General features: G+C 52.6%; 5 protein-coding genes across 5 annotated transcripts; all 5 read right to left on the minus strand.

The window, feature by feature from the left end:
• Positions 1-1,867: 1,867 nt before the first annotated feature.
• CTAM01_14557 (uncharacterized protein) lies at positions 1,868-4,253 on the minus strand (the record flags this gene model as incomplete). Its single annotated transcript, XM_060530556.1, has 2 exons — positions 1,868-3,967; positions 4,014-4,253. 2 exons carry the CDS (start codon positions 4,251-4,253, stop codon positions 1,868-1,870), a joined length of 2,340 nt encoding a protein of 779 aa, XP_060374869.1.
• Positions 4,254-5,337: 1,084 nt separating this feature from the next.
• Positions 5,338-7,320, minus strand: CTAM01_14558 (saponin hydrolase; the record flags this gene model as incomplete). The annotated part of the gene is made up of 1 exon (XM_060530557.1): positions 5,338-7,320. One exon carries the CDS (start codon positions 7,318-7,320, stop codon positions 5,338-5,340), a length of 1,983 nt encoding a protein of 660 aa, XP_060374870.1.
• Positions 7,321-8,221: 901 nt separating this feature from the next.
• Positions 8,222-10,076, minus strand: CTAM01_14559 (uncharacterized protein; the record flags this gene model as incomplete). The annotated part of the gene is made up of 3 exons (XM_060530558.1): positions 8,222-9,312; positions 9,366-9,880; positions 9,946-10,076. The coding sequence occupies 3 exons, from the start codon at positions 10,074-10,076 to the stop codon at positions 8,222-8,224; spliced, it is 1,737 nt and encodes a 578-aa protein (XP_060374871.1).
• Positions 10,077-11,176: 1,100 nt separating this feature from the next.
• CTAM01_14560 (C6 zinc finger protein) lies at positions 11,177-12,938 on the minus strand (the record flags this gene model as incomplete). Its single annotated transcript, XM_060530559.1, has 2 exons — positions 11,177-12,727; positions 12,834-12,938. The coding sequence occupies 2 exons, from the start codon at positions 12,936-12,938 to the stop codon at positions 11,177-11,179; spliced, it is 1,656 nt and encodes a 551-aa protein (XP_060374872.1).
• A 3,625-nt stretch (positions 12,939-16,563) lies between these two features.
• CTAM01_14561 (uncharacterized protein) lies at positions 16,564-17,937 on the minus strand (the record flags this gene model as incomplete). Its single annotated transcript, XM_060530560.1, has 1 exon — positions 16,564-17,937. The coding sequence occupies one exon, from the start codon at positions 17,935-17,937 to the stop codon at positions 16,564-16,566; it is 1,374 nt and encodes a 457-aa protein (XP_060374873.1).
• Positions 17,938-19,213: the final 1,276 nt, after the last annotated feature.

The following is a 19,213-nucleotide window of genomic DNA, read 5'->3' on the forward strand; positions in this document are numbered from 1 at the left end:
TTCCAACCCGTCAAACGAGGCCTAAGGGGGCGGGGGACCCGCTCTCCCCGCGAACATGATTGATGGAAGAAATAAACATTCCCCAGACAGCCCCAGATGGGATGGGAAGGGGGGCAGCGACGACGCCGCGCCGCCGCCTCTTGCTCCTACACTAGGATCTCAAAGTCCACGACAGCATTTTGAAAGGATCTTGTTGGCGCGTTGGATGCGCGCACGCCCACGCTAAGCACCGAAGGCGTTGCCGCGGGCGGCCGTTCTCGCCAGGGTACTGCGGGTACCACCTGAGAGGACTGCTTGGGGGTTGTCTAGTCTAGGCTGGACTAGGATATGTACGAATAGGTAGTTTGTCGAGAAGGAGGTGACAACCCGACAAGAGGGATGTGTCAGTGAAGCCTCTTTTCGTCGACGAGTCCGAAATCTAGTCCTATATTCCTACGCGTTTCTCGCAATAGAGACTAGTGAAGCTGACGCATGCTGCGTGTCTGTGGCATGGTTGCCGTTCGTACCAGACAGATGCGGAGATGAAAGTGTGATAGGATGCCGAGAGCAGGAAGTGTTTGGCCAGGAGTAGCTGAGATGACTCTCGATCGTCGTGTTATGTGATTCCATTAGCTTACCGAGAGGACGGGACGGCGGTCTGAACCCAAGGCTACCTTACTGACCCTACGTGCCTCTGGAAACCTACCTCGTAGGCCGGACCCTAGCATCGTTCTCGGACTTCGGCACCGGTTGCACACCAACTCTGGTCGCATGACGGGAGGGAGGGTATGGCTGGCTCGATCAGGGCTTCTTCCTTTTTTCATGTAGTCATTTGGGAAGAAGCTGAGCTACTATGGCTTGCGAATGCTCGCGTGACCAGTTTGAGAGAACTGGACTCGCGTCGTTCTTGTTCTCAGCGCTTGAGCTATGCCACAGCGCAGCTGGTTCTTGTCTCCTTTCTGCTTGGAATAATCTGCTTTCCTACCGTCTTTCAAAACATCTTACTAAACTTAAGCAGGTCAATGTTACTAGACACTTCTACGAAAGCCCCCTCGGTCATTCGTCAACGGACCCCCTATTCCAAATTCTCATGCAAAAATCCAAACGACAACGAGTCTCTCCCTTTGAAAGTACGTCCCGACTCACGATGGACCCGACAACTTTCCAGACAATATAATCACCACGCTTAAGCCTCCAAGCCTACCTATACATAAACTAGACAAACAGCAAAGGATACGTTCGATACCTCTGGGTCCGAAGACGCGCTAGATTCCATCACGACTTGATGCTTTTCTGAGAGTCATACTTCGTAATGGAGGAGCGTCTAGTCGAAGCACATACGCTATGCGTGTCTAGTACGCAGCGAATTGCCGTCTTGATAGCTTCGCTTGGAGCTCTGTATCTTCTGCATACAGTGAGGGGTCCAGACATACCTCAGCCTCGAGATCGTATCCGCGATTTGACATCTGCATGAATGCCTGAAGCTGGTATCGCCGTATCACCATATCCTACCAAGACTCTGACTTCAATGTCAGCCTCCTCAGTATCTGAGTTCCAGATTATCTTGAAAAGGGGAGCCGATGATATTGGCTTGGAAACATGCTGTGAGAAAGAAAGTGAAGATAACCGGCAATGACAGTGGTAGCAACGAGGCAAGAAGATGGACCTACGAGCCATGTATGCCCACATGGCCCCTGACTGTGCCTCCCGGGCAATACGCTAACACATGGGTCATTTGACATATCGGAGTAAACCATGATACTTGATCGCACTTTGATGCTGAATGTCGCTGAGGACAACTTGCTGTTGATACGGGATACAGTGAATCTATCCTAATTCGCTTGGTCCAAAGCCATCCAAGTCGTCCATCATGCAAGAAACCATGATCCTAAGCGGCAGTATCAATCGTCCGACTGGTCTCATTGATCGCTAGGTTGGCCAAGCCATTGACACCAGCCTCTTCATTGACCGCCTCCTTGCCCTTCTTCGAGGCGGTCTTCTTCTTGCGTTTCGCAGTCCCGAGGCTGACCGGCGGCGCCTCGATGATCCATTTCGCAATGGCTGCTGCACGCTCAGTGAGTATAGGATACTCCCGTCCATCGTCAACACTCCAACGACGTAGCGCAGGAGAGAGTTCATTAGTCTCGGACCTTCCATTCGAGCTATTCTTCAAGCTCATGAGGTACTCGTGATCCTCCTCTGAGCGCTTCTGACGAGCGGTGATGGCTGCACGAAGGGTAACTTCGTCAACAACTCTATCGTCATCAAGCGCGTCCATGATGGCCTGCTGTCGAACTCTCTCCTTCCGCTGCTCCTCAGTCTCGCCAATGTCTGGCAACGTGCTGGCGTCCCTCGTTATGGCAGCGGCTGCGAGGGCAGCGGCTTTATGAGATGAATGGGAACTGTCCTGCTGCACGCCAACTGGTCCATCAAGGACCGGGAGCGGCGCTGGAGCACACAAAAGTTCCCAAGAAGCACTCATTTGGATCCAATTCTCTGCCCGGCGCAACACCTCAATCCAGTCTGCCCTCGCTGGGGACCTACTAGCCTGGAAGAGCGGGTAGCCGTCAGCAAGTCGAGCGAGACGGGCGACCATGTGTGCGTGGCGTAGAAGCTCCTTGGTAGAGGTCTGTACCAAGCAATGGCAGAGCAGTAGAGAATGGAGGGCCTCGGTCAGAAGTGGATGATAGGTAATAGTCTCATAGTTATTCGGCTGTACGGGCCCTGATGAGCGGACCAAGTCCTGGGAAGGGTACGGCGGAATGTCTGCAGGTGGAACGGCAGCAAATAGCTCGGACAAGGCAAACGCCTTGTAGGAAGGGATGCTACCCGAGTCCGGAACACGAGGATGACGGTAACCCTGCGCCGCGAGATTTACTTTTTCAGTAAAATCCCGGGCGACCTTCAGCGGTTGATCCGGCGTGTAGTGGAAGTTTGACAGATAGGCCATGTAGTCCCGGAGTGCTTTCTTAGCGTATGTCTTCACCACTTTCCGTTTCTCCAGCCGAATGTGCGCTGCCTCCTTGTCCAGCGCCGTGGTTTCGGGGCTCTGCCCATCAGTTTTGCCTGAGTTGATAGATCCATTCGCTCCACTCGCCTGACCAGTCTCTCCGTTCGCAGGAGTGTCAGGCAGACTAGCGGCTACATGCTGGCAAGCAAGAGTCAAGTACGCTCCAGCTCTTTGGAACAGCAGCTGTGTTTCCAAGCTACTAGGTTGCTGGTCCTCGGTGAGGATGATATCGGGACTTCTTCTGGATCCTGTTGTCAACTCGACTTCTCGGGAAAGCGGTGCTCCATGTGGTGGCTGGTGATAGCGGTGCACTTGCAGCGCAAGGCTCAAGTCCGAAGCCGCCCCTAGGTAGTCATCCTTGAAGATCCGAACAGTCGCTCTAGTTCGTAGAGCCTCGGCTTCGGTCGGATGCGCTGATATGATGTTGTCCAAAGGCGCTAGACTAGTACACTCGGCCAGCTGTCGCGAGGGTATCTTCTCGTGGAAGAAGTGAACGTATTTCGCATCGGGATCATCTCTGCTGCGTTGCAACACTAGGGAGCCAATTTCCTCGAGAGTCGAAGCACCTTGCATGGTAGCGACACTGCAAGCGATTTCGTCCAGACGATATGCGCGGGCGAGCTTCTGGCTTGCCTGCTCTCTCATGCGAAATTTCCGCTCTTTGCTCAGTTTCGTACCGTGACCATTCCCCACGCCGAAGCCCAACGACGACATGTGTCCGTTAAGCCCGCCATGTACGTTCGTCAAGGTTGGTGTTGCGATGTCGCTAGCAGCGCGGACAGCCAAGTTAGTTGCTTCATCGACTAATCTGCGAATCTTGAGAAGGTCAAAGAAGACGGCGGGGTCGATCGGACGGGGTACCGGGGTATTGTAGTTGATGTTCGCAATTGTTTCGAGGATCTCAATGGGCATCTGTAGCCATGGGCCGTGGAAGGAAGAAATGAAGCGCCAATGCCTGTCGCGCAATGTGTCAGCGAGCTGTGATCCATAGTAGAGTATCAACATTCATGGGAGCGCAGCGCACACTGCGCTGGTCGCTCATGTTCTCTGTCGCAAATGCAAGACTAGGGAAGATGGCAAAAGGGGAAACAGACTTGTTGCGACATATTATGAGCGCAGGAGCAGTATCGGGCGCCCCGTTGGCCGATCGCCTGGAGCCTGAGTCCTTGGATGAGCCATTGGAAGAGGATTGCGATGCGCTCTCACTAGACACGCCGTCGCCAACATCTTCTACTGTTGTCTGCTTGCCCTTCTTCTTTGCCATTATCTCTCGCGCAAAATAAGGCGGCTTTGTTGCGAGAAAAAATTATGGCGGCGCTGTCAAGTCGGGAAGCACAAAAGCAAATGATGGTCGACCAGTTTCCCTTGAATTACAAGGTAGACTGGACTCGAGCGATGATGAAGGTGGGGAATTATCGTCCAATTGATATTGAGCTCATGGTAGCAAATCTGTTTATTCCGATGCGAGTAATCTCGTGTGTCTCGTGTGTGGTTGTCGTCGACAAAATCTTGAATTGCTACCGTTCCTGCGCGAGGTGCGCGACTGCTTGGCCGCCGCTTTCCTTCCATTATTTGTCCCTGAACAAGTTCGATCCTTCCTTCCCTCGACACATCGAGGGGCACCCGGAAAGCTCGATTCACGTGATGGGTCTCGCGGTAACGTGACGGATAAGATAAGCATCCTGACCGTATCGATTAGATTGCACCTTATCTACCTTAAGGTACCTACCTAAGGTAAGGTACCTGTGGTACCTACCACACCGTGCTCACCTTGATGTTGCGCCCAACTTACACCAAAACTCCGATCCGAAACTGGGTACGATATCTGGAATTCATCAGCGACGTCCGTTAGACGATCAGATAGACACATGATTTAATGAATTCGGATCGCCCCTGCTGCCGAGTGGCTGGCTACTCATCTCCAAACGCTACCCGTAGCATGCACCTGTCCAGCTCAAGGCATCTTCGGTCTGAAGATGTTTCATCTCAACACGGGATTCTGGCATGGCAGCTGTCGAAGCTGATGAGGGGCAAAAGTTTGGTGTTCGGACCCAAAGCCCAACCGAGCTCCGATGGCATCTTACAAGGCAAATCTATTGTCATTGCTGTACGCTTGACGCAGGAGACCGAATGCGTCGGCCGTGCTTGTCTCGGGGGACCGGGCTCATCACCTATACGCCTCGCATCTGCATCGCCAAAGTTTGGAGGATCTTGCTGTCACTGTCACACTTTCAGATGAGGTAAGTGGTGTCTCATTGAGCTTTGAAACTAAGTAGGAACTTCTGCCCTCGTCTGCTGCGCCAAGCCCCCTCCCACGATTCTTGGATTCACGGACCTAGCTGCTGGTGTTAAGTCCTGTTTGCTGGCTGGAGCCATTCCTTGCCATCGATCGTGGTCGTCAACGTACCGTTGGCTTGGAAGATGTTCGTCAGGATATCAATGGTCAACCGGAAGCCGTCAGGGCTGGTCTTCTTGGTTCCATTGCTTGGCCCCGTCTGGACAAGGTCCGAGTACCAGTCAATCTCCTCCACCGTCGGACTCGGGTTCACTGAAGTGACCTTCTCGGATCCTACTAGCACGTTTGCGCCGTCATCAGAGTAGTTGTGATACTCGACGGCTACAGTTCCCGGCAGACCACCTCCACTATTCGGGGTGATGGTTACGTTTGCCCAGCCTCTGACCTTGCCCTTGAGGGTGAAGTTTCCGTTTGTCGGGAATGGCCTCTCCGGCGCGTGAGTTCCAGGCACGTATGGAGTTGCCCAGGGAATGGTGTCACCTAGAGACTCGATAGAGGGCGGTGTGAGAGGCTGCCGGCTTGTTAGATGAGCTAGCATCATGCGCTCGGTACGACCTCCGGGTGCCGTTGATGGATAGCATGGCAGAGGGTTCTCCCCTCCACACTCGGGAAACACGGTCAGGGCCTGGTAGTACACAATACGGGTACCATCATTGGACCATTTCGGGTCGGCGCGGCCGTTCCATTCGGGATCATTGATTGCGCCACTTCCGGGGATACCACTCCCCTCGGCATTGAGTTGTTGCCCAAAGTACGAACCACGGTCACCATGACCATCGATGAGCCACGGCTGGAAGAATCGACGCCCCTGGTTGTTTCTCGTTGATGAGGCCGCGCTCGCGGAGACCAAGTCTGTCAATGGAGGAATGCCGCGTAGACCCGCCATGAACATCTGGCGTCCACTACCACGGGTGTCCATAGCCACGGTCCATTGGTCATCTGGAGATACGTCGACGGGATCCGTATACTCTGGGTGAGCAGTCAAGCGCCGAACCTTTCCAGTGATGAGATCGGCAGCAAAGACATCAATGTTGGACGACTCGGCGGGATACCCAATGTATGTGACTTCTTTGCCGGTACCGCTGAACCCGCGAAGCTCTCCAACAGTGATCGCATCATAGTTGATCCGGAGCAGAGAGCTGTCCTCCGGGTCAATCTCGACCGGCTGCTTATTGTTTGTGCTAAATAACAGATTGACATTGGCCAGATCATAACGGGGCACAAGTGGCTCGCCAGTTGTCGGTGCTTTGGTGAAAGCCAGCCTTCCTATATATGCGAACTGGCTGACCTTCCCGGACGTGACGGTGAAAGAGTTAAAGCCGAGATGCTCGTTGCCGGGATGGATGCGCAACTCGCGAATGGTACCGCCGATTCCTGACCCATTCACGGCCGTGTTCCATCGGATTGGGTAGACGTGGACTTGGTCCGGAGTGCAAGCTTCGCTAACAAGCTCAGCCGAACACTCGATGATTTGCGGTCCAGCAAGCAGGCGTTTGCCGTCCTTGAAAATTTGGGGATAGTCGAGCGGCGCAACAAGTACAGCCTGGTCCTCCGCAGATACGCCGCAAGTAATACACTTCCACGCATCACCGTTCGGAAAAGTGCTGTTGTCGATCTTGACAATGATCAGCTGTGGGCCGTTGTATACGCTCGCCGGGTCGGGCGATGCGGGGGCGCCGGTGAAGTTCACCGTCGCTACAACGTGGAGATCATCCGGCAGGAAATCTCCGTTCTGAAGAGCGGGAGATCTCCCGATACACCCGGTGCCGCGGGGGTTGATCTCCAGAGTACATCCTCCGACACCCTCGTCCGCGGTGACAGGGGGTAGAGGGAGCTCTGTGATGGTGATTGGCTCCGGCGCGGGAGGAGGCGGGACGTCAGCTTCCCGGTTCGCGATCTTGGAGTTTTCGGTACTGAAGTCATTGCTATCGGTATGTCTGCCGAAACGGGCCTGGTCTTCATGTTCGTCCGCCGGTGCAGCGTACGCAACGCTCGCGGCGCAAAGAATGCCAGTCAAGGCAGAAGTGAGACGCATCTTGAGGAACTTCTCAGCGACGCCTGTGAGAGATGGCACCAGAAGCTGCACCAGAAGGTGAACTAGACCAAGGAGGAATGTAAGACGAAAACAGCTTCTTATGAGCATCTACGGAACCGTGAATTTCTCATCTTGCCAAGAGATCACCCTGTAACCTGATGTCCCGGCGGAAGACCCATCCCGCGGAAACAACAGGAAGATCTCGCCTACCAGGGCCTCAGATGCACAAAGGCCGGCAGTCCAAGCTTGACGAGGACGCAAGACCAAGGCAAACTGCGCCGTCTCCCGAGGTGTTAAGCGCCGATCTCAAAGCTTGAATATTCGTATGTATTCCGAAAATTCGGGCCGGGGCGGGTCTCTGCTATACGCGGAACGGAAGTCTCGAATACGGCGAATACGGCGGGGGAGGCGGGCTATACGCGTGGACATCCTTGGCTGCGCATATGTATGGATGATGACGATGGACTGCTAGATCAATTTGGAGTGAAATTTTGAGCAAAATTGTACCACGTCGTAGGGATACTCCAGTATTCGACGCGAATGTGACGAAGTACGTTACAACCGTCCGGCACTATCCTCTCTTGACAACTCATTGCCGCAGCGCAAGGCTGCACTCATAGGGTCAAGGCATGGTATGCCTATAGAAACCAGTCAAGCCCGCTGCGATGAGTAAACCAAGTTGAGGGCACCTTGTCATTCGTACCCAGTTGACATGACAACTTCGGCTGATGCGAATGAGTCCGATCTCTTGATTGACTAATCTCTCAACCTGGCTCTGAAAAGCCCGACTACGTTGCAAACATCGTCACAATGCAGTAGAAAACAGGGCCATTCTGATCCACGAGACATTGTCCTCTAGCACTATGATACAAGTATGTACGTGAAGTATTGATTGCTTCTTTCAGAGTAAAGCTGTAATAAACACCGAAGTCTGCAGGCCAAGCAACCCTTCCGTGGCAACCAAACCCCCATCAACCATCTCCCAAGCAACATTGCCCCAAAGCACCTCAACAACCTCGCCAACCTCCACTCCATCCGGCAAAACAACTCTGATCTCGCCCGAAATCTCATCATAACTCAGATTGACCACACTGACAAGCACCTGCTTCTTCGCTTCATCAACCCATACCGCCGCATCAACCCTCTTCGCACCCTCAACAGCAAGATCCTGCGTCCTCTCCGTGCCAAGCAAGAACTCTACCGCAGCTTCGTTAGTAAACACACCAGCCAACTTGCTCGTCAGACCCTCCAGCTCCGGCGTTGCCGGGTAATTCCACATCACGATGCCCTTTGCGCCGTGGTTGACCGACAACACCGTCATGACAACCTCTTCCTCGGCGGTCGGGTACCGCGCCCAAAAGGTCTCGTTGCCAAATGCCTGCGGTGCAAACCACTGCGTCTTCTGCCATCCCAGGATCTCATCTCTACGGTAGAACTCGTCCAGTCGCACAGAGATATCCTCAAAATTACCCTCGCAGTCGTCGCAACCGCAGCACCCGTACGTGGCATTACACTCGGTCCCATACACCGTCGAAAACGTCGCGTTGATGGCGACGGGGTAAACGTCGCTCATGATGATATCCGCGCCGGCGCCGTACTCGGCGTAGTGAAAGTCCCAGCAGTTGAGCGCGAGGGAGACCGGGTGGTACGGGTCAATCGCCTTGATCTGCCCGTACGCCATCCCCGTGGAGTTGGCCGGGTTCGCCTTGCCGTCGGCCTCGTCGCTCTGGTACCACAGCAGGATGGACGGGTGAGTGCGCAGCCGGGTGACCTGGTCGACCATGTTTGTGAGGTTCGGCCAGGTCCATAGGACGTCGTAGCGCAGGTAGAGGCCCAGCTCGTCGGCCCGCTGGAGGTAGGGCTCGAATTCGTCCCAGGGGAAGGGGATCTCGCCGAGGCTGCCTGTGGGCACGATGTGGATTACGTTGTAGCCCATGGCGGCGAACTCGTTGAGGGTGTCGACGCTGTCGTTCCAGTACAAGGTCCATTGTGCTGGTTCAATGTCAGCCCGAGGTATGAATATGGTTGTGAGGAAGAGCTCTTACTGTAGTAGGTGTAGGCGAAGATGAGGTCCCAATCGGCATCCTTGCCTCGTTGCGCGAGGAGTCCGCCGTACAGGTTATCGATACGCGACACGCTACCGTAGTCCTCGGGGTACGGAAGATACGGAAACTCGGTCCAGCCTTCGTACACATGCAAAGAGTCCAACTTTGTTCGGATCGTGATGTTGTACGTCTCCATACGCGGAGTGAGCGAGTCTAGCGGGAGAGCAACCTCGTTATCGCGAGATCCGAGCGCAACTTCTTCGGTCGCAAGGACATCTTCCCCCAGCAAAATCTCAACTGTCAACGGCTTGGATGTCGAATTGGTGTAGTTCGATCCATAGCCGAGGGGCAGCGGAGAGCCGACCTGGTTCGAAACGGCGGCGTCGATGAGTAGGTTTGCTGAAGAGTCGGTCTCAAGATAGATGCTCAGCCGCGGTCGCACCTTGAGTCGCAGAAGGGGAACGCTGGAGATGGCTGGCTCGGGGAACCATCCACCTGGGTCAAAAGAAGAGTTTCTGCGATTGAACCTTGTGAGCACTTGGCCGGCTGAAGCTGACGCAATCGGGTAGAGGGGACTCACGTTGCGCGATACGCCTTTCCGCACCAAATGTCAACCCCTTGCGGGTTGTTGAAGCGGACGGCCTGGCCATTGACCGGCGGGAGTGCCGCGATCAAGGCCGCGATAGCCGGAATGAGCTTGCGGAACATCATCCTGTCGTGAACGTTCTCACCCAGGTGTTGCGAATAGCATCATGCTGGTCTGGCTCATGATTCGAAGCCATTGGACTTATATGAGCGGGGAAGTCAGCTATTGACCCCCAGTCCTGGTACGCAACTGGATTGTTGCTTTGGAGATGCAATCAGGTGGATCACCGCCGGATGGGCTATCAATGGCCTGACGTGCCATCGCCGCTGGGTGATTAGCGTCGTCATGGCCCTGATCAGGAAGCTATCATAGACGGTAATGAGGGGAACGCGCAGGGTGAGGGGCTCTCCGACTTGGGTGTTTATGAATAGCGACGTTACATCTCTCCAAATCTCCAACTTTGGAAGTTTAGCCGGTTCGTGGGCGGGGAAAGACTTCGGCACTAGGAAATGAAGAGTGCCGAAAGGACGGAAGAAGCGGTACGGCATCACCGGCGAATCGGTCGGGCTTCCGTGCAGTGTTGACTAGATGGCATCTTCCGTGGGTAGCGAAAGCTCGACGACTTCAGGGACTTTGATTGATACGTTGTGTTTGCTTACTCTGGTAAACTTGTGGCCGCTTTCTTCCGCCTGGCTCCTCTGTCTCTTCATCAGCCTTCATCAGTCAATTGGATTGCTGAAATGCAGGTGAAAGCTGCTCCAACGTTTCTCAATCAGAGGTGATAGTTAAGGTGGTATTCCGACGGCGATGGTCAGTGTGGGGATGCAGAGATAAGCAAGGGTCGTGATAGAAGCTCATATCATGATCGTCCGTCACTTTGACTCACTCCGATCTTCGGGGCTCTTTAACATGCTTTGCGCTAAGTCTTTAGCAGCTTTTCTGTTCGCAACGTTCAGATATTCCATCGGTCGTCTGTTATTTGCAACCATAGACATGGTAACATATCAAATACGATCTATTGCATGGTCTTGCACCTATGCGGGCGAACCGAAAAATGGACGTAGAGATCCAGAATTCCACCACCTTCCAGGGAACAGAGCGAAACCCGTGGCCGTGGAACCGGAACACCCTCCCGACAGAAGCCCTGTTGCGTCGAACATGGGTAACATATCGCAACGGCATTGTAAACGTCGAAAATGCTCTTCTTGTAGTAACATGCCCATGCTCACGCGAATCCTTGATTCATCAACGTAGCCAGCGGCATCTGCTCGTCTCCACGACAAAGATGCCGAGACAGCACCTTCTCTGCCAAGGTCGGAAGCGAAGCTGTCTCATATTCCTTGTCCCAAAGATCGCTCGCCCGAACTGCGTTGATCGACTCCAAAATGCTGGCAATTTCGCGGCTATCCCACATACCTTCCCTTCGCTTCATAGAGTAGAGCAGAGAAATAGCCCTCGACTGTACTTCGGGGTCTCGCGAAAAGATGGCAACCACCACTAGCGGCGGGATCGTATCTGCAGCTATAGCAAAGTGCGGCAGCTGTTGTGCATTTCCTTCTCCGGACGGACAAAAGGCCTCAGCCCTGTCGAGCATACTTCTCCATATAGCTGGAGCTATCGTTTCAATGGTGGAAGTTTCGCACTGCTTGATGATCATCTTCCAATCGTTTTGGATAAGCGTCAATATTTGCGCCTCTTTCAAAGCCTCTGGAGAAAACGACGGATCAGACTGCCATATCTCGATGCTCATATCAACTCTGGAGCTCCAGGTATCCAGGTGATGCCGTGCTTTCATCCAAGCGTCGAACATCTCATCTTCGAAGGGCGACATGTCGCCAGGTAGATCCAGGACAGAGGCCCAAGAACGTGGTGGAGCCTGGCGAAAGTTGAAGCCTACGATAGAGCCTAATGCCTTTTCAACACGGTGGATTTCGAGTCGTGCCTCGTCCAAGGTCTTGAAGGGATCATGCCCAGATGCCTCAGGTACAGCTGGAGGCCGTAAGAAGAAGTCTAGATCAGGGGTGATTTCTGCCTCGAGCAAATAGGCTGTATCGATCCCAATGCAGGAGAACATGACGGCGATGTCAGAGAGCTGATCAAAGTATTTCCTGGCGGTCTCAGCCAGACATAATTGTGAAGGGGACAAGGCTTCGGCGCCGTTCATCTCAAGACTCTCTACTGCCTCTCGAATGGAGCCGAGGATCCTACAGCCACCCCGTAGGTGCTGTATTGCTTTGTCATACCGCCCTTCTATTACCTCGAAACAAACAAAGACGAGGCAAGAGACGAGGGAAATTCTGATGGACGTAGTAGATAGATTCTTCTCCCTGTCCGCCAGTGTCGACTTGACAGCTTTGCCATAGTACGACATGGCCAGACTTGCAAAGTCTTGATCTTCCGTAACTTTGCTCGCATGTGAATAACCATCAAGGAAAGCTCTGTGCGATAGACCGAGCCCTACCAAAGCATGCTTGACTGAGTCTGAATAGTAGCCCAGCGGTATGATGTAGTTGTTCCAAAGCTTGGTCATGAGCGCTAGGTTTTGGAACCCAGGAATGGTAACCCGACGGACGTGATGGAACATGCATTTCTCAATGAGAGTTCCGTCAATGTCCCAGTCAAGCGATGGTGGCAGTTTTTCAGGTCGTTGCGTTGCCCGGTCTAGGTGTCTTTGCTGGCCGGCATCGCGACTTCCACTCATCCGATGTCTTTGGCGTGTTCGGCGGACCCGACGCCCTGCCAGATGGGCATCATGTCTGTGACTATGAGCGAAACTCTGTGCAAAGATCTCATTAGGGTCAGCAACGCTTACTTTGAATTTCTATAGAAAGTTAGCCTAGAATGTTCAAAGAAGACTCCGTTGCTCGCAAGTGTGGCACCACGTACCCCGTGCTGTGTCCGGCCAGCGGCTCAAGTGCCGTTGACGCTGCCGGTGCAAGAGTGTTCGAATGACTGATGAAACAGTGGAACCTGCTAGTGTCTGTCATTTTTCGAATTCTCGTACACTGGGACGAAAAGCTTTCGCCTTCATATGCCCTAGACAGCCTTTCGGAAAACTTAGTCTGGGTCGACTGACAGGTGTCAAGGACTCAAGGCCGGCCTTTTCAGGGAGAGATCAGGCACCCAGCTGAGAGTTGGACGCGTGTTTCAGGGAAGTCATCACATTTCCTCTTTGGTCATTCTCGGCACCCCTGCACAGCCACTTGTAGCCCCACCTGGCTAAGCCTCAAGTAGAAGTGAAAGACAGTTGAAATGCTCACATGATATCAAGAAAAGCAGAAGAACATCAGCTTTTTGAGAGGGCAGATGATTTCAAAAGCATATCTGATGGCAAATTCGAGTAAAAATCGTGTAGGAAAAGTGTATCGAGGCATTTTGTCTGAACTTGGACTTTCATGACAGTGCCTGTACCGAAAGAAGTTTCCATGACACGGCGCTTTCACTAGCTTGTGTAAAACAAGAGCCGAAACTTAGCAAAGAGGTTTCTGTACATGGAAACAGAATTCAAGAATCGGTACTCGAAGTACCAGCATGAGAGTGTTGACAGTGAGATATAGATTGCCACTTTTGCAAGGAACTGTAAGACTAACATGTCGGTGATACCATTTGCGAAGACCACTTAGTCATGCTGGGTGTCCTAGCTGCTCGTGGTAGAGCAAGGTTTCCAGAAAGTTTCGACCGCCAAACACAGCTGTCTATCGCTGTCTTGTCTATCGGTCTTGAACAATTCAAGCGCGAGATTAAATCGCTGTCTTGAAAATTGGAAAAGCCTTGGACATGGTAGTACCGACTTGGTAAAAGTCGGTGGTCTAGTAACTCGGATCAATCTTCTACTATACTAAATGATTCTGCTGGCTTCATGATGCTAACTTGAGCAACCCGAAAGTTAGACTGCAGATTGAAGAGACTTTCTGTTGCCAAGACTGCTATTCAACTGACAGCAACGATTAATGAACTTAACCTTTACAGTGACATAATGCTACAGCTTGTGCGTAACTTAATCTGCCATGGAGAAGCTGAAATTAAAGATAATAAGATAGAGAAACGTATCTCATCGTTGCGGACCAGTAATGATTCCCTAAGACTTTCCACAGTGGAATGTCGAGTATCATTGTTGTTTGCATCGAAAATAACTATCAATTCTATCCTGTTCGAAAATATTGCCAAAAACAGACAAAAGAGTATAAATATCCAAAGAATAAGATCCAAGTGCTCGATTATTCGAATGAGTTGTGCTACGATCATTCAAATGATATATTATGTTCGCTTCCAACATTCTACTGTACGAAAAGCAAGGCTATAGCCGCAAATCGTGACATCGACTGCTTGATTGTAGCAAATTCGTTGAAGAGGCTGCCTCAGACATCAAAAAATATGTTTTGTTACAGAAAGAAAGAATGCCTTCCTAGACATTATGTTTGACAACGTATCGTAGGTGGCCCCGAGAGGCATTGTAACAGCCAGGTTTTGAAAAGCGACGCTTCATATCTGCTACGTGGCCTCGTGATGATGTTTTTGGCTGGTAGAACGCAGCTGTGAGTGCGGCTCACTGTTATCCCGAGAGTTGATGTCATTGTCTACAGTTGCAGATCTTTTCAGAAAACATGAGTTGCAGTAGGTCTCACAGAAGTTGCACTGTAATGTTCCAGCAAACTCAGATCAATGCTGATCCTGGGGATTTGACTATCCATGCCATACTCGATATTCATTAAGTCCGCCCACCGTAAACACACAACCCTAATCAGGCCCCATCGCTTAAGCTCATAGTAACCCTGAGATCTCCGAGATAGGCTTCATGGACCGTGGGTGATCATCGAAACGGAAAAGGACGTGATCGCCGTTAGAGGTTTCTACTTCATTCGGGGGCCGAAGGGTCCACAACGTTATGGATGCGTGGGATGCAACATCATAGCCGACGAGATGACATGGCGGCTTCGCGAGTCCAACGTCTCGTCTGACGGAGAACATCCCGCAAAGACGATAGCTCCACGCATACATACAGAGACATGCCAAGATAAACTGGGCATTCGCCCAATGGAGCCCCCAAGAAGAATATTGTCGGCCCGGGTAGCGAACTGACGAATTTCATCGTTAACTGTCAGAACAGCATCATGCGTTCGCTTGCTCCCTGTCTCAGGCGCTGATGTGGCCAATCGCCTTACACCCTTACGCCGTACACAACGAAACAGGGTCAGGGTTACCGTTTCGACCTAGCAGGGGGGGATTGATATGCTACCGATCGGCAGCGGAGGAATGACTAAGATCGGGGTTCGTAAGGAGAGATCCGACTCAATCGACTTAGCCCCCTCGGGAATTGATGTTTGATAGAGTCTGGTGTTTGCTGCCCGCCGTGATCATGGTATCGTAGCACCTGGTTGTTACATCGCGGATAGAGGGGCTCGAACGACAGTCAGGAGATGGAAGTTGAGCAAAAAGGTCGGATCAGATACGAGATTGAAAGCGAGACCGGGACGGTCTGAGCATTTGCTTTCTCGACAGGATTCTATCTGGTCTCAACCTTTGGTCATCATTCATGTTAGGACTACCTCTCTCACGTGGTCGAGTACGAAAAGGTTTGTCATGACAGATTCTCAAGCGCACTGGGCCCCTTCTGGCCACAGAATCGTAGAAGCCACAGGAGTGTATCTAAGAGGAAAGACATCGAGGCTGAGCGCAGCACCACATCGTCTGCCCTCTCCTCGCGATTTCGGGCGCTAGAAGGGTTGAAGCACAGACAATAGACTTCAGCCCTTTGAGGCTCACTCGAACCTCGCGTATTATTGATGCTGGATTTGAACATGGTTCCCATACCCTCGTCCCGAAACTGTGGAAGGCGACCCCGGCCTAGACGAGGGAGCCAATCGCAACTTCCGGAGCGCGACGTGGGGGATGATCTGCAAATGGGGTCTGGCGGATTCGGCCGAGCGATCCAAGCGGCTCAACTGCGCGACATCCTACATGCAGGACCCCTGGATCCCAAGGGGCACAATTTGACGTTTCGTTTCACGATATTCTAAACATTCCAAGGATGGGGCCAGCTTTTGCATCAGTTTCGAGCACAGAGTCTGTAGGATTTTCCAATTATTTACAAGGGTGTGATTCGTTCCAAGCTACAATTGACAGGGTTTGTACAACAACGTGATTAACAAGAAGAAGATTCCATGCTCTAGTGCTTTGTAAGAAGAACGGGATGATATGTTACAGAGAACAGATTTTTTGACCAACGTTTTAAGCAGGCCTTCAAACTAATACCAAAAAGCACCAAGCACCGAGGGACCCTTTCCCTGCTTTCCCACCCACACCGTCGCAAAAGGCTACCCCCCCTGATAAACACATGACTAACACAGAGATGAAGAAGAACAAGCAGACCACACACCACTTACACCCAGCTCCGTAGGGCCCACCACACGTGTCGCCTCAAGCTTTCCGTCACCAACATCAGACTTTGGTCGCAGATGTCGGGATTCATACTAGTGTCACCCCCTCTTCGGTCAAATCCGCCCAGCGAAAAGTGGGCGCTTATCGTATTGGGGTCTCGAACTTTTGCGCGCGGCCACCTATGGGGAAAATGAGGGGAGGTAGGTGACCCCTCGTGGCAAGATCGTGTGGCGTTCAGTTGCCAGCAGGGCTTGGCGAGCCCAGCGTCGCGGGCTTGAGGGACGAACCGCCTTGGCTTTGCGCCTGCTGTGATTGCTGCTGAGGCTGGTTCTGGCCTTGGTTCTTGTTGCCGTTGTTCGCGTTGGCGTTGCCAGAACCAAGAGTAGCAGGCTGAAGGCCAGTGCTGGCGTTGTTCTGGTTGCTATTCGGAGCTCCGTTGTTGCCTTGGTTGTTGGTGTTCGTGTTGGTATTAGTGTTGGTGTTGGCATTTCCATTACCGTTGCGATTGCCCTGATTCTGATTCTGGGGACGGTTGTTGTTGTTGTTGTTGTTGCCCTGGTTCTGGTTGGTGTTGGTGTTGGTGTTGGTGTTGGTGTTGCCGTTGTTGCCAACTCCCTTGCCAATATCCTGACCACCGTTCCGGCCACCATTGTTGCCCTGATTCTGGTTCTGGTTGCCTTGGTTCTGGTTATCGTTGCCCTGGTTTTGGTTGTCGTTACCCTGGTTCTGATTTCCGTTTCCCTGGTTCTGGTTGCCATTTCCTTGATTCTGGTTTTGGTTGCCATTGCCCTGATTTTGGTTGTTGTTCCCTTGATTCTGGTTGTTGTTGTCCTGGTTCTGGTTGTTGTTGGCGTTTCCATTTCCGTTGGCATTACCGTTGCCGGCCTTTGGCGGGGTGGTCGCCGCAGGTGCAGCGGGAGCACCGCCCGCTGGTGGCGGAACCGAGGGAGTGACGTTGGCTCCCTCAACTTCCAAACATCCCGTGGGACGAACGGACTGGATGTTGGGTGCGCCAGCGGCAGCAAAGTACATGTCGATGTTGGGAAGGACATTGACACAACGGTTCTGGTTGATGGAGTTGACATCCCTTTGCGCGGTGTCCGGACCGTTGGTGACCATGCTCTGAAGAGTGTCAACAACCTGCTGGAAGTTACCCTGCGTGTCGAGCACGTTGTTGGCTTGCGTGACCATGTCCGTTCCCTGGAAGGCGGCGTCGAGAACCATCTTGTGGTTGAGCTCGTCGATCTCGGCGTTGAGCGCAATGGTGGCTTGCTTGGTGAACTCGGCGCCGGTGAAGGAGGTGGCGGTGTTGAGGAACTTGGTGACCTTTGCGGTATCCTGCATCCAGGACATGACGGCGTTCATGACCTGAGCATCGCTGACGCCATTGCGTCCGGCGCCGCCAGTGTTGGCGGTGTTGTTCGCGCCTTGGCTGGCGCCAGCTTGTTGGTCCTGCTGAGGAGCCCGAGTGTCCAGACGTCTGACACCTCGCGCGAGGAACCGGTGGCTGCCCAACGAGTTGCCTTGCGCCGGGCTGGCAGCTGGGAGGGCGAGACCGAGAGCAGTCAGGTACGAAAAGACAAAGACGTGAACGAAGGAGTACTGCATTATGGCGGTGTTGTTTGGATGTCGTAGAAACTAAAGACTAGCTCGAGTGGACCGAACAAGAAACAACACACAGGTAGTGTAAAGGAAAATAAGAGATAGGCGTCGCGAAAAGAAGAGGTGGCGAGCGTGTATGATTAGGCGAGATGGTCCTAAAGGAGAGTGATTGAATGGTGGGCCTTCCAAAGGCGTCCGACCACTTCGATGACAGAAAGAGAAAGTTGATTAGGTGAGATGGAGTAAAGAAAACACGACTGAGATCGGAAAGAGTTCACCGGCCCGGAAACGTGTGCAGATGAACAGGACGGTGGAAGGGCTTATATCAAATCTCCACAAGAAGTAGGTTGGTGGTTGAAGACGGAACAAAGTGACTGCTTCTTGGATGAAAAAGATATTGGTCTGAAAGATGTCAAGGGTGAGGGGTAGAAGAGAGATCAGGCGCATCAACGCTTGGGGAGTCGTGATGGTTGCGTTCGAAGCACTCCAGATGTCGCGGCCAAGAACAATGTGTTGCAACGCCAAGACGAGAATGGCAGGGAGGAGTGTTTAAGCAACGAACAACCATTAGCTAAGGATATGTAGTTCTAAGAAAAGACAGCAGGGGGGGGCCAATGTGGGAGAAGTGGGAACAGACGATATCGAGCAGACGAAAGGGGTCAAAGTGGTTTGAGGAAGTTGGGGTGAGCTGGGGCGACCTGGGGTTTGAGTGAAGTCTGGTGTTGGGCAGGTGAGCAAGGATTCGTCTTCATGAGACTCTGCTCGACTCAGCAGGGGACCTCGTGGTAACGCTGCTTGGTGCCTGCATACAAACGCCAAGTCGGAGATTTAGTCCGCCTTAGAAAAGGTGGTGCGTGCCGCCTAGTCGAGTCGAGAAGGGCAAGTCGTCTCGGGTTATTGGGTAGAGAACCAGGTTAGACTGACCGAGTCAACACCATCTGGCATCTCCGTCGCTAGTGCAGAGATGGAGAGAGAAGAACAAGTCTTCTGTCATCTGTCTCGTAGAGTCCAGATGGTTGTGGCGTCAACCAGCAAGATCCCTCCCCAATGGCCATTGAAGTACATTTGATGGCGAGTCGGGCGATTCTTGAACCCGTCATTGTATTTCAGCATTGTAGTGTCTGCCCGCCGGCTGTATCATTCTGAGGCGATGACTAGTTTTCTGATGGAATGCAGAGAATGGAGGCTGTCTAGCCCCAAGGCCACTCCGAGGGAATGGTCCCCCATAATCATGATCGCCTCTGATGTGAGCGTGTAAATCAGCACAGACAGCCCGCTAGCG

This window comes from Colletotrichum tamarilloi (genome assembly GCF_030869305.1).
Source record: "Colletotrichum tamarilloi strain Tom-12 chromosome Unknown Scaffold_126.1, whole genome shotgun sequence".
Classification (NCBI taxonomy): Eukaryota; Fungi; Ascomycota; class Sordariomycetes; order Glomerellales; family Glomerellaceae; genus Colletotrichum; species Colletotrichum tamarilloi.